The 14,350-nt window shown below is 37.6% G+C and overlaps 1 protein-coding gene across 1 annotated transcript; it reads right to left on the reverse strand.

Moving 5' to 3' along the window:
- Positions 1 to 11,528: 11,528 nt before the first annotated feature.
- Positions 11,529 to 12,509, reverse strand: LOC147887322 (agamous-like MADS-box protein AGL11). Its single transcript, XM_087395018.1, has 2 exons — positions 11,995 to 12,509; positions 11,529 to 11,722 (listed from the first exon to the last, which is right to left on the reverse strand). The coding sequence occupies exons 1-2, from the start codon at positions 12,267 to 12,269 to the stop codon at positions 11,677 to 11,679; spliced, it is 321 nt and encodes a 106-aa protein (XP_087251144.1). The 5' UTR covers positions 12,270 to 12,509; the 3' UTR covers positions 11,529 to 11,676.
- Positions 12,510 to 14,350: the final 1,841 nt, after the last annotated feature.

Consider the following 14,350-nt stretch of genomic DNA (forward strand, 5'->3'; position numbering starts at 1 on the left):
ATATTTAATTAAAAGAGTTATGCACATTACTTAGTAGTTTTTGTTACAGAAGTCTAAATTTAATTTTGGCACTAGCTCCACAACCAGTTATTACTAATGTATTTCTGAATTGCATGTAAGGTGACATGTCACATCTCACACATTCCATATTCTCTTTGATATCTTTTATATTTCGGAATTCAAAATTTGCTTTTCATCCTTGTCGTAGGCTAAAGACATATGCAAGGACTTGAATTTTTTGGGGAATTCATGATGGAGCCTAGACTAAATCTCTACAGGGAGAAAATTATTTGTTTTACTTTTTTAAAAAATGGTCTAGTTATAATAAGGAAAAGGAATACAAAAACTATTTTGAGAAATTTTTATAGCTTTGGATGTAAGATGTGGATGACTATTTTGGGGCCTCAAATGTTGAAATTTTGCAAAAAAAAGACTTTCAAACATTTGAAGTTGAGGTAAAGCATAAAAAAACATGCATATCTTATGAAATTTTATTTTTTTTCATTCACTTAAGATTTGTAGGTTTCTAGACAAATTAAATGTCTTGAACACTTCTTAAAAAGGGAAAGTATTACAGAAGCCGTGGTTGCCCAGGAGTTCAGCACTTGCCTGCTAGGGTGGTAGACTCTGCTCAAGCCCAATTGTGTGAAGTGTAAGCCAAGAGCAAGTGCTCCATAATAGATCCAAATCGGTGGGTGAGTGGATGGGTAACTTTTAATATTTTTTAAATTAAAAAAAGCTATATATAAAAATAAAAACTATTTAAAAGAGCTATTTTATTGTTAGCAAACGGCTCTTAAAAGTGATGCGCTTTTGGGAAAAGTGACTTTGGAGAACACCAAAATCATTTTAAAAATAAAATGTCTTGTAGACCCCCTATCGTTGATGAACTACTACTAATGTGGTCAATCAATAAATAATCTATGTAAATATGATTGCTAGTGGGACAAGATATTTATCAATGGTTCACTAGAATGACACATCTTGAAATACTATGATATACCTCCTTAAGTTTTCCTTAGTTACCTTATTTATTAATAATATTCATTATACGATTATTAAATTCTTTATTAAAAATGTCTCTAAATAAAGTACACTTATTTGAAGATCACCAAGTAGTCTATTATGCCTTGTTATATTATTAATGTAACATTATTAATTACTACTATGAAAGAATCCTCTTAACCTTTGTTTTAATTTTGATTAAAAACCGAAAGGGTCTCCTCTTTATTATGAATTCAATCCTTTAGGTATGGGAGTAAAGCTTGACTATAGCTAGATGAAGTTCAAAAAGTTGTATCAACCAACCATATGGACTTGTAGAAATTTCACAAATTGGGATCTATTTGCAAGCTAGAAACTAGGGAGGGACCCAAATAAGATCCTCTATACATCCATTTCCTAGGTCAATATACATGTTTTTTTAATTACAAGATGAGTAAGATATCTAAGAATCCTAATTTTTTATAGTTAATTAATTACAATATTGTATTTATCTAAGACTTTTCTATTGTCCTTGACAAATATTTGGCCATGTCTTATGGTTCCATGATTAAAAGGCCTAACTAACTATTTTGAGTGAATTTCTGAATTATAGACAATCAAGTTGTGGTAGTAAGCATCATATCTTGCCTTGTTAATATTGTCCATAATGGCATGAACCTATATACAATGCTACCTTTGCCACAAATTGGAGCACCATGGAGGCTCACTTCTAGTGCATCTTTTTGCCAATATTGATGGGATACCTTCATGCCACCCATTACATTATAGTTTAGCAAACGATGATAGTGGATTAGTCTTGGCATCTTTTGCCAATTTTATTTGTTGACAATTTCATTGCACTCTAAAATTCTTATCTAGATCATTAGTAGCCATCTCTAGATTTTCGTGTGCACTAGAGGACCATCTTGTCATTTCTTGATGAAGCGAGGATTGTATTCATTAAATCTAGGTAATGGGGATTTCATTTCATTTGGAGTGAACCATATACTATCAAGCTGTGAAGGATGTATTATCATATCGCTCAAAACTTAGCTATCAAGCTAGATGTCATCAACGATTTGCCCATGCTTTTTGTTAGAGTAATTTACTATTTGTTTGCATGTTGATTCTTTATGAAACGACACTCAAAATATTTACCATTTGTAGGGTCTAGAAAGCCTAGTCTGATACCCTTAGACTTAGCTTGTCACGTGTTTTGTACTTCATGACTTTTGCAATGGATTTGTGATATGCTCCCAGACCCACCATACATCCCTTATCAAGAAAATAGTCCATCGACCTTTCTTGTAATTCTGTCCATAGATTCAACTATACTCTAATTCCTCTGAGTCACGAGTGGGCGACATTACAAGCTACCTTGTGTCCAAGTTTGAGGACCAATGCTTGATGAAGCAAGGAGGATTCACACAAAGACCAGTCAAAGAAGGCACACTTCTCCCAGAAAGAGTAGCACATAATTCCACCTAAGCTCTATGCTAGACGTACTTTGGTATTCAAGCTTTAATTTTACATGGAAATCCCTTTTAATCTCTTCTCTAGTTGCGTGAATTCTGCCCTCCAAGTTGAGTTAGTGCTCTGCAAGGCACTTTCATAGTTTTTTAGATGTTTGATGGGTGAAGCAAGTGATCATCTATTTTGAGGATGCTGGTAACAATACATTTCTAGAGTTAGTCACTTATCACTCAGTTGATGCTGATAATTTGGTTCAAATACTCTCTTATAGTGTTTTATTTCATTTGTGAGTATCTTCTTTGATTTGAAGATGATACACATGCACAATGATTGCTGATGAACATTTGATCAGTTGTAACCGTGACTAGCTCTTGTGGTTCTTGTAATGAGAGCTATGTGAAGAAGTCCAAGTCAACACGAAGGGAAAAGATCAAGGTAAGAAAACTCCTTCCAAGAGACTTTAGGAAAAGCCTACTAGGTATTTTTATGGCAAGAATTTATGATTTTCTGAGTACATAGCAAATAACTTACATTTGTATGGTGAGGGAGACCTCTTTGTTAAAAAAGATTGACCATCTGTAAGACAGTAGACACTGCCTAATTATAAAGATAAGACCCTCTCAATGCCACCTTTAAGATAGATAAGTTTAATGGCCAAGGTTTTCATGCTTAGCAAATGAAAATCAAATTTGTGCTTATGAAGGAGAATTTGTGGGACTTAGTCAAGCCAGGGAATCAATCATCTAAAGAAGGAGAATCCACCATAACCAAAGGTAAAGGGAAGGCAAGTGAATCTTCTTCAACTACACTTGTAGATGCTAAAAGGCTAGAGAAGGCTTATGCATGCACTGCTTTAGGATTTGGAGATGATTTTGTGCATCATATTTCTAATTTGGAATCCCCGTCTAGCTTGACATAAGTTAGATATGTTATTTGGTGCTAGTTCTCATACTTCTAAGTTGAATTTGAAAATTAAGTTCTTTGAACTTACGATGCATGGAAACACTGTTGTAGCTCATGTTAATACTTTGAGAAGTCTTATGACACAATTGGCCTCAATCAACTCTCCAGTTACTAAAGATGATGCTATGGCTGTGCTCTTGACGGGTATGCCTCAAGACTATGATTATTTTGTGACTACCTTGAAGAATCTTCCCCAACCCATACTAGAGGAAATCATTAGTGCTCTACAAGAGAAATAGAGAAAGAACACTTCAAGAAAGGATGGAGAGCACACACAACCACTTGCAGTGAAGTATTCATCAAAGAGCAAATACAAGGCATGCAAGCATTGTGGAAAGACCAATCATCTTGAAAAAGATTGCTACAAGATCAATCCTTGCACTTATTGTGCTAAGATCAATCATTTAGAGAAGTTTTGCAATGAGAAGAAGAAAAGCATGGCAAATCTGGCTAAAGAGAGAACTCCATCAACAAATGAAGACACAAACATTGTGGTAGAAGAAAATAAAAACTTTATCTTTTGAGCTTTCTTTTATCATCCTCAGGGGGGTCACTATGTATAAACCCTCTATATCACGTGCGTTCAAGGCATATATTTAAAATCCCTTATCTGTAAATTTTTTCATTAATAAAATGTACCCCTTTTCTATACAAATCTGTAAATTTTTTCCAAAGCTATTTTAAATAGTCCCTTATGTATATTTATTTCTGTAAATTTTAGGAATAAAAAATATCCTTCTATTGAACTCACGTGATAGGGTTACATATGATGAGTGACCCCCCTGAGTTATCATCACTTGGTCAACTTTGAGGTTCTCTTCCTAGAGTAGTACTCCAAAAAGAATGTTATGTGTTTTGTGTTTTTTCTTTTGTAATCACCTCTGGTCACTATGTAAGCCATGTGATATGTATTTGCCTCCATGGACATAAGAAACTAGTTCCACACAAAGGCCTAAGATTAATCCTTATACATGTGAAGGATATAACCATTTTGGGGGGGGTCTATCCCATTTTCGAAAACCTTTACCCTTGGGCACCTTTGCTAGCATGAGATCCTAGCCATACATTTATCCTTGACCATCATGAGATGGCTTGTGAAACTATGTGCATGGATGTATCCTTGACATACCAAGAGGCAAACCCTTGAGGGGGGCATGTTGGGAATCATGTGATCAAGTGTCTGTCCTATGATCATGTGTGTGTGTGTGTGTGTGGGTGTGGGAGTAGCACACTAAGTGCTATGATGTGTCTAGACCATGACATAAGTGATGATGTAAAGCAAATGCCCCTAGATGGGGAGGTGCCTTTGATTTAGGAGTCTCTATCCTTTGATGTAGGAGAGGTGCCTATGATCTAGGCCACCCTCTCTCCCATTCTATAAAAGAGAGGACTCCCTCACACATTAATGGAACATTTTTCCCTTTGGTTCCCACTCTTTTCCCTCATGTCCATCTTCTCTCCCAATCCCCAACAGTGAGTAGGTGACTGAGGGTTGAGGCAACCTTAGTACATAGATCGACGTAATGTTAAGGTCACTTATCTATATCTAAAGAGCTAGCGGCTCTAATTCTAAATGAGACAATGATATATTGGAACCCATGAGACACAAAAATGGACCAAGGAGGATGGATTCAAAGGAAAAGTTAAAATTCCACTCATGATTGAGGGAAGCTATTGAAATGTGCACAACTATGAGGTACATAGATGGTGCAAGTGTGAAATAGGGAGAGGGCTACATTGAACTTGACCTTGGAATGACGTGGAAATGGGTATGCTAGCTTAATCCCACATACAAAGTTGGGGCCTAAAGTTGAAGTCATATGATGCCTTAGTGATAGGACTTGTCAGCACACCTAGATCCACTTCTAGGAATAATGTTGTTTAGAGTGGCTAGGTGGTTGAGGGTTCAACAACTCCACATATTGTCACTGCCACTTGTCTAAATCTCAATAATCTTGTGGACCTAACTATCACAGAGTGAATATAGAGGTGAAGAATATATGATTAGGAGTTGTGGTTTTGGAATCATGTATAAGGAATGATGCAACATCCCCCTTTGTCTTTATCACTGACTTATAGATTGAATAGTCACATTCGTCAAAAAAGTTTAGTTTACTGGGAGTGAATTTGGGACTCAAAGACAGGAGATTGGTGGCTTCTTCGAGAGATTTGCTGCTGCCATTTTACCTTAAGCACTCACGAGATTGCATTTCTGAGGTAGATTTTACTAAAGTAGAATGAGGGCTGGCCAACTAATTGCATCAATATTGAAACCAGAAGGCCTCTCCACTGGTACATAGGAAAGATGAAAAACCAAAAGGCCTCTCCACTGGTACATAGGAAGATATCTGCAAATGCAATATATAGGATGTTGATGAATGAACGGGCTGAGCATGTGGATTTGAATAGACAATGGAACTTGAGGCGGGCACTTAGTTGGTGGCATCGTAGATTTAAAGTGATTTGATGCAAAGGGCTTGTGGGAAATACAGCTTCATTCTGTAGAAGATTTCAAACCAATGGTTTCCAGTAAGAGGCAAATTAGCTAAGAGGTTCCAAGTGAACCCACTGTGCGTACTTTTTGGGAATGCTATAGAGCACATCTATCACTTATTCTAGAGATGCATTGTGTCTAGATATGTCTGGACTAGGGTCAAATGAGCAATTGGGTCGACTGGCTTAACGACCAACTTTTGCTTTGACAAAAACTGGAAGCTAGTATTGCTAGGAAATTCTTTTGGATTCCCTTAGACCTTTCAAGCCTGATGGCCTTTTTTGAGAGGGGTAGTCTTCTTTGCCATCTGGCAATTGAGAAATCAGCTCGTCTTCTGTGACCGGGAAGAAGAAAGGTCATGGTGGTGAAAGCTGATAAGTGTGCTACTCTGGATACATCTAAAGTTATGGAAATCTTCCATTCTCTGATTAACCAATACCTATCAGATATTGGAATCTCTAAGAGCAGATGAGGAGGCTGTCTTAGCATAGTCCTAGGGCCCTGCCCTTTTTTCTTTGGCCACTTTTTGTAAAGGGTCTTTTGAGACCAACCCCCACTTTTTAATAATATCCGGCATATTTATTGTTATAAAAGCAATTTTAATTTTCAAAAATGAATAATAAAAATTCGTAGGCTTCCATGAAGGTACCTAAATTTTGGAAATCAACTTCTATATCATAAATTCATAGGAATGAATGGGAGCAAGAAGGAAATAATGATTTGTATAACTAAAGATAATATATGTCAGGACTTTATTTGCAGCTTAAGGAATGTTAGGAGAATGTAATGTTTGAAGATAAGTTTAGTCCATTGAAACACCTATACTAAAAGAAATACACATTTTAAAAGGAAGCATGCATCTTAATTAATTAACATATAAGAAACATCTAGTCTTGTAACATACAAACATATCAATGTTATGCTACTAAACTCACACATGCAAAAAAAACGTGAACCCTATGTGCTAATGCAAAAGATCTCATTTTGGAGAAAAATGCATAAACCTTGTTTTCGTAAGGAGCCAAATGGAACATGCCCTTCATAATTTTTAATATTTCGTATTTACCAAGAATACATGGTAGGAATACAACAAATTTCACATAGCCAATATGGTAAGATTACAAAAAAGAAGTTCCAAATCTATGTACTAATGCTATAGGTGTAGAGATGGAAATATTAATTTTTTTCACTTTTCACAAAATTGTATTCATAATATAATATATATTCTTGGCATTATGCTTGTGTGTGTGTGTGTGTGCGTGTGTGTGTGTGTGTATGGATTGATTAAACAATCGATTGATCGATTGAGGGAGGATGGATGGATAGACAAAGGGGAGGGAAGGAATGACTAATAGATAAACTGATGGATATCCCTTTCGCTTGCTACATTCCATTTTGATAGAGTTGTATCAAGAAAAAATTCATCTCTACTAATATAGATATTTTGTGATGACTTTTGTGGGGCTATTCATGGATGTCTTTAATAGGGATTTGGTGAAAAATAAATAGACCTATACTGTGGATACAAAAGTAGATTCAAAATACTCATATGTATGAAGAGATGCTGAATTCCATTTGCATCAGCATTGAAGTTCTATTAAAATAAGGAATTAGCCAACAAGCTAGGCACACTTGAGGTTTTATTAGAGGAGTCTAGTATTGCATCTTGAATTTAGATAGAAAATCATGTTAAAAAGTCTACTATTTCAGTGTTAGGCTAAGGTATCACTACAAGGCATAGGCACTTTTGCGACGTTTAGCACGCGCGGGGCGCTAATCGTCGGTATGCAAAGTGGGCTTAAAAAGTATCGCTATAAGGCATAGGTCCTTTTTAGACGGTTACGCACCAACGTTTAGCACGTGCGGGACACTAATCGTCGGCATGCAAAGCGGGCTTAAAATGTGTCGCTATATAGGGACACTTTTTGAGCCCGCTTTGGTGCTAATCGTCGGTATGCAATGCGAGCTTAAAAAGTGTCGCTATATAGCGACACTTTTATAATAGCGACATTTATAAAAGTGTCGCTATATAGCGACACTTTTTAAGCCCACTTTGCATACCGACGACCAGCGCTTTATAAAAGTGTCGCTATATAGCAACACTTGCTAGACTTGTATAAAGTCATTATATAGCGACGTTATACAGAGAGTGTTTTTCCCCATACCAACCTTTAAAGATAGTTTTATCCAATGACAAAAAAAATTTCTTTTCATACATGTTTGATCCTTTGAAAGAATAAAAGTACAAGAGCATGTACATCAAGTTTGAAGCTCATATATTCATGTCCACGTTTGAGACTTGGCTTCATCCTGAGCTAAGTCTAGTATGCCAAACAAGTCTATCTCCAACTCTATACTGAGTTGATCTCCTATATCATCATCGTACTTTAGCATCGTACGTTCACCATAGACTTGATCATCTTCTTCAATAAAGTCGGGTGATTCTTGATGATCGTCATCTTCTTCCTCAATATCGTGATCTCCATCTTTCTCCCATATGATGTCATTATACACATCTTCCTCTTGGCTCATATTGTGATCTTCATCTTCTTCTGTAAATCCATCTAGATCAATTGGATCCGACATTGGTAGTGGAATCTCCATATCTACATCTCTATCTTCATATCCATGTTAGTAGTGTGAAGGTATACGCACACCACCCTCCTCATCATGTCTCAAGGTTTCGTATAAATATAAGATCTTGTCTCAAGATTTCGTGTCGTGTACGCATGCAATATTAATCACGAACTCAAATAGCATTGACTTTTCGATGATCCATCACCATGTGCACCACCAACGGTGGGTATACTGGTTTGCGCTCCTTCCCATACATTCTCAAGTGGCGCATGACTACGGCATTGATGTCGTACTTCTCGCTTGCAATGAGTGCAATGACAATACAACCTCTCTGTAAGCCACTCTGCACTCCCAAGCATTGGTGCATCATCTGACAAGCTTTCACTCGTCCCTTCCATCTGCACACCTCCAAAGTCACAACACAAAATGCAAGGGAATCCATTAAGATCCAAAAAATAGCCACCTATGAGCTCCTTCCCTCTCTTCTTAGATCAAGTGCCTTGAACTGACACTTTTAAGGTATAAGTGTCGCTATATAGCGACAGATTGCTATATAGTGACTTTTAGGATAAAGTATCGCTACATAGTGACACTTTTAGGATATGAGTATCGCTATATAGTGACACTTTTAGAATATGAGTGTCGCTATATAGCAACGCTTTTAGGATATAAGTGTCGCTATATAGCGACGCTAGGAGAGTAAAACCCGAAATGCCGTGCGATGCTATCTTTCATAACTCTATTGCGAGAAAAGCAAAAATCTCTCCTCCCATGCTTTCCTCCTCTATTCGGCAACCTCGCTTTCCTCCTCTATTCCCCACACTCCTTGCCCCTACCAAGCCCCTCTCCCATTGACACTTGTGCTCCCTCTCCACCCTTCTCCCTCTCTACTTGTGTGAAAGGAATTTTTTCAAGAAGGTGTGCCTCTTTAAGCAATGTAGGTTCATTTTTTCTGAGATTTCATTTTGTGAGAGTTGAAGCATGTTTCTCCTTGCATTGCTAAGCCAATGTGCTAATTTTCATGCTTGATTTTCAGAGATTAACGACAAAAAACGAGATTTGCTCCTCTTTTTGGTATTTCTATTCCTCCTCTTTTCCTTCCTTTCGTGCTTTCTCCTTGTTTGTAGGCTTATGCTTGCCCCTCAATCCAATCCCTTTGGAAAGTTGCTTCTCCAAACTCCTCTTTCCTCTAACCAGTTATCTAAAAAATGGCATGTTTCCGAGATGTTTCCTCTCTTTTGTAAGGCCAGTCCACGAAACAAGGAGGGGACTTTTCCAAGTAAGAAAGTGCTTCTTCTTTTTTTTTTTTTTAATGTCCGTTATTTGCATTGGTCTGCAGTGAGTGCTTTAAGTACTAGCTGTAGTGCTGGGCGTAGGAACCCTTTCTTCCCCTCTCTTCTCTTATTCCCTCTTCTTTCCCTCTTTTCCTCTTTTCCTCCCTCTTTCCTCCCTCTTTTCCTCCCTCTCTTATTTCCTCTTCTTCCTCTCTTTTCTTCTTTTTCCCTCTCTTTTTTCATTCTCTTTTCCCCTCTTCCTCCCTCTTCCTTCTCTTCTTTTCCCCTCTCTTATTTCCTCTCTTTCATCCTCTTTTCTCTTCTTTTCATAAGCATATGCATTTGCCTATGCTTATGCTTATGCTCATATGCTTATGCTTATGCATGAGCATATGCTCATATGCTTTTCCCCTCTCTTTTTTCTTCTCTTTTTCCCTCTTCTTTCTCTTCTTTTCCCCTCTCTTATTTTCTCTCTTTCATCATCTTTTCTCCTCTTTTCATAAGCATATGCATTTGCCTATGCTTATGCATGAGCATATGCTCATATGCTCATGCATAAGCATAAGCATATTCTTTCTCTTTTTCCCTCTCTTTTCTTCTTTTCCCCTCTCTTTTTTCCTTCTCTTTTCTCCTTTTTCTTTCTCTTCTTTCTCTGCTTTTCCCCTCTCTTATTTCCTCTCTTTCATCCTCTTTTCTCTTCTTTTCATAAGCATATATAAACAAGCTTACTCCATAGTTTACTAGAGTCAAAGGGACAATCACTACTGGACATAGCAAATTATATGTTAGATAACCTAGCCCAAAGGCTAACAAAAGCAATCAAACACAAGCTATGAAGCTGAATTAAATTTTAGCTATCAAGTTGACACAACTTACACCACTACAAATATGAAACATTATAGGGGGTATTCCAAGGGATTTAGAACTTTCCTAATTGCATTGTTTCTTTAATGAAACCACAAAGAGGATATATATGCAAAAATATTCAACCAATCGGAATTGAAGAAAAAAAGAAGCCGGAGAAATGCGGGAACTGGCAATTTTTGGCGCAGAACCTGGCCAAACCTTCTATGTACATATCTCACATTCATCCATCTACATATGAGATACAACAAGAAGCACAAGGATTAATAAATTATATTTAGTGGGTGTACCATATAATGTTATGGAGCGCTTAAAATGAATATTGTACTTTCTTTGCAAGTATTAATGAATGAGAATCATGTTTCTCAAACATGCTATACCTAGAGAGTTGGGCATATCAATACTACATTTATGTCAAGTCCAAGAGAACCACCCAAAACAAGCCAATCCAAATGGAACTACAAATGAGTGCAAAACCATTTGAGCTTATCTTTCTTTACAAAGTTGGGAAAAACGTCGTGTGTGTATAAACCTTGTTCTATCTTTATTGAGTCCCTCTTGGTCTCAAATATCCAAGGCAATTGTCGCTATGACCACAAAAGCATTGCAGCTAACATCAAGCATAGTTCCACAAGACCTAGAAGTAACAATGGTCTTTATGACATCTATGACCTCACTTGCTCTTTTAAGGATCTCAAGATAAACCAATAACAAGTGCCTGCATGCTTTTTATTTAGTCTAACATGTAAGCTAATCAATTCCGATTAATTTGTAGGTGCAATGTTCATCTTGTGTATCCTAAATCGCCAATAAATTTTTTCTTTCTCGGAACCTAAACGCTAAACGCACTAATCAATGATAGATTTTTTGAGAGTGGAAAAGCCCCGTAGCAACTACCACCACTAGGGTGTGACTCTCTGTTATCCCATTTCAAGAAAGATGGATGTAGAGTTCTTTTGGGAATCTGCTATTTTATGAGATAGTGAAGGCATGTGCTACAAAATATGACTCCTTATAACAGCAATGGAATTGTTCTATCCCTACTGTTTATACTAGGATGTTACTCACGGTATCATCCATGCTGCTTCGCAATCTGATATCAGCGTCGGAACATGTGAATTCATGATGTTGATTATAGTTAGGCTCCTAAAATCCGTAAGTAATTTTTATGCAGTCTCACTCATCGTGCGAATGGAAACATAATCTAGCTGGAAACAAAGGGTTCCACCGTAGCCATTTGTTTAAGCAGTTTAGCAAGCGAATGTTCGATTTTCAACCACTCATATTTGGAGTTTTCATTTCAACGAGTAAGGATTTTTTAACTGGAACAATAGAATGCAAATTTCGTCGGGTTTGTTCTCACACCTGGAGCTGGAGTACTCGTAAAGCCTCCCAGTGGTCGAGAAGATAATGGCAGCTACATCAGCGTCGCACAGGACGGACAATTCGCAAGCTTTCTTGAGCAAGCTGTTTTTGCGCTTGGAAAATATGACTTGGCGGCTGGTGATGTTCTCGATTCGTCTGATGGGTATTTTGCGACGACGGGTGGAAGAGCTCTTGTATTCAAGGTTGTTGACATGGGTCTCTTGTTTTTTTGGGGTGAAGGGGTGAGGTTGAACGACTGCACTGACAGAGGACATGGTTGGTTTGGGGGGAGGGAAGAAGCTATGGAGGATTTGAGGTGTGGGAGGTTGGCTATGGCGGCTCTCTTGGGAACTTTCAAGTACACGAGTACAAAGTGGGTTGGTGCTCTCACCCGTCTATTGTCATTATTGTTTGTCTTCCCCACTAGGAGCGCACCGCCGCCACATGGAACCACGGAGACCTCCAGTAATAGCTCGAGCACCAGCTCGACACAGAATCTCAGCTCCTCGTGGCCACATGGACCTCTGGATTGGGGAAGGAAACGTGCAAGGGCACACTCGTCGATGCAACTATAGAACTCTGGAGGTCTCACATGCGGGGGTTTTTGCCACCTCTAATATTCACACCCTCCATACTGCTATTCTCCAGCTAGGTGGCTTTCAAGGTAAATTTAATGCACGTTGCTCCTCCATCCACCTCCGTTTTGCTCTATTAGCACATAGCCCTTGCCAAGAACAGTTTGGAATTCAGCATATGAATCCATGTCCCACATCATCAGGCCACCTCTTCTTCCATAGAATTTTCAACAAGCCGTAACTTGTAATCCAAGAGGAATTTGCACACACTCCAAAAAGGAAAAGTGATCATCTTTTCAAGCTCTGCGCAGCTATCAGATCAGAATAATTTTATGCAATTAGATACTTCCAATATTGAAAGAAATCAATTGGTAAGACCTTTGCAACAAATGACAAATCAAAGCATGAATGCACACATCGCTATCATAAGCATGCCAAAAGCACAAGTTCATGAGATGACCATAGCATAAAACATGGCATCCACACATAAAGCATCAAGGCACATGGAAGAACAAAGCATCATGCATCAAGCTACATCAAGCAAAGAAGAGAATGCCATCATTTACAATAAGCCTCAGATAAGTTACACCAAAAAATTAGATTCAGTAGTTGTAAACTCTCTTAATATTTATAATGGTGTTAGCAAACACCTTCAAAAGTCACAACTGTATTAAGCAAACTCTCACAATATTTATAAAGGTGTTGACAAACACCAAAAGTTACAATAAGTCTCTCAGTGGAATGCATTAATATTTGCTCTTGAAATCCTAAATTCAACCCATTCAAGGGCTGAGTTCATCTCATCATCATCAATGTAGTTAAAACTACAGAAGAGAAGTAAGGAATTATAAAATTTATCTTGTATAGCACTTTACTGATTCCGAATGGCTTGCGCTTCTTGGGATGGAAATCTTCCATAACGATCCACACGCAAAGTAACCTCACTTAGAAAGTGTGCTAGCTCTCTTCTATATGAATGTAATTTATCTATTTTTTTAGTGGACCTACTTAATTTTCCTCTCTCCTTCTTCTCTAAGCTCTTTGACAAGCAAACTCGTCCTTCTCATACTAGGTTAACGAAGATCAATATCTCTTTCTTGCCTCCCTCTTCACCTCATTCTCAGTGATCCATTCTTTGCTAGTGCTAATGGCTTCCTCGAAGGAATCGATGACTTCAAAAAGATCCATGAAAACGAGAGGAGGAAGGTAACAAGAGTGAGGAAGGTAACGAGAAAAAAGTGGAAGAAGTATTTTGTTGTAAGGCTGTTGGCAAGATGGAAGGAGTAAACTTGAGGAGAGGAGGAAGGTAATGAGAGCAAAAGTGAAAGAAGTGTTTGGCTATAAAGCTATGCACGAGATGTAGAAGACAAACGACTAGAGAGGGATTTATAGAATTGCAAACTCATATTGTGAGATGAAAGATTTAGAATAAATAACTGGGAGAGGCTGAGATGTCCCTAAGATGCTGGTTGGAGAACGCTAGACTACTAGACTGTGTGAAGTAATAGATGCAAGACCGTAATGTGAGACATAATAGATGGTAGATTTTGAGTACAATGAAATCTGTAAAAGAAAGTGATAGAACACAAGAATGATATAATTATTAGATTCTCATCATGAGATATTTATTTTATATAATAAGTTAGACTTGCAGATGCAAAATCGTAAAGCGAGACATGTGAGACAATAGGTTTTGAGTACATCGAAATCTATAAAATAAACTGATGGAACACAAGAATGATATAATTATTAGATTCTCATAATGAGATATTTATTATATA

This window comes from Dipteris shenzhenensis, chromosome 23 (assembly GCF_047967505.1).
Source record: "Dipteris shenzhenensis isolate YYH24624 ecotype China chromosome 23, Dip_SZ_1.0, whole genome shotgun sequence".
NCBI classification, from domain to species: domain Eukaryota; kingdom Viridiplantae; phylum Streptophyta; class Polypodiopsida; order Gleicheniales; family Dipteridaceae; genus Dipteris; species Dipteris shenzhenensis.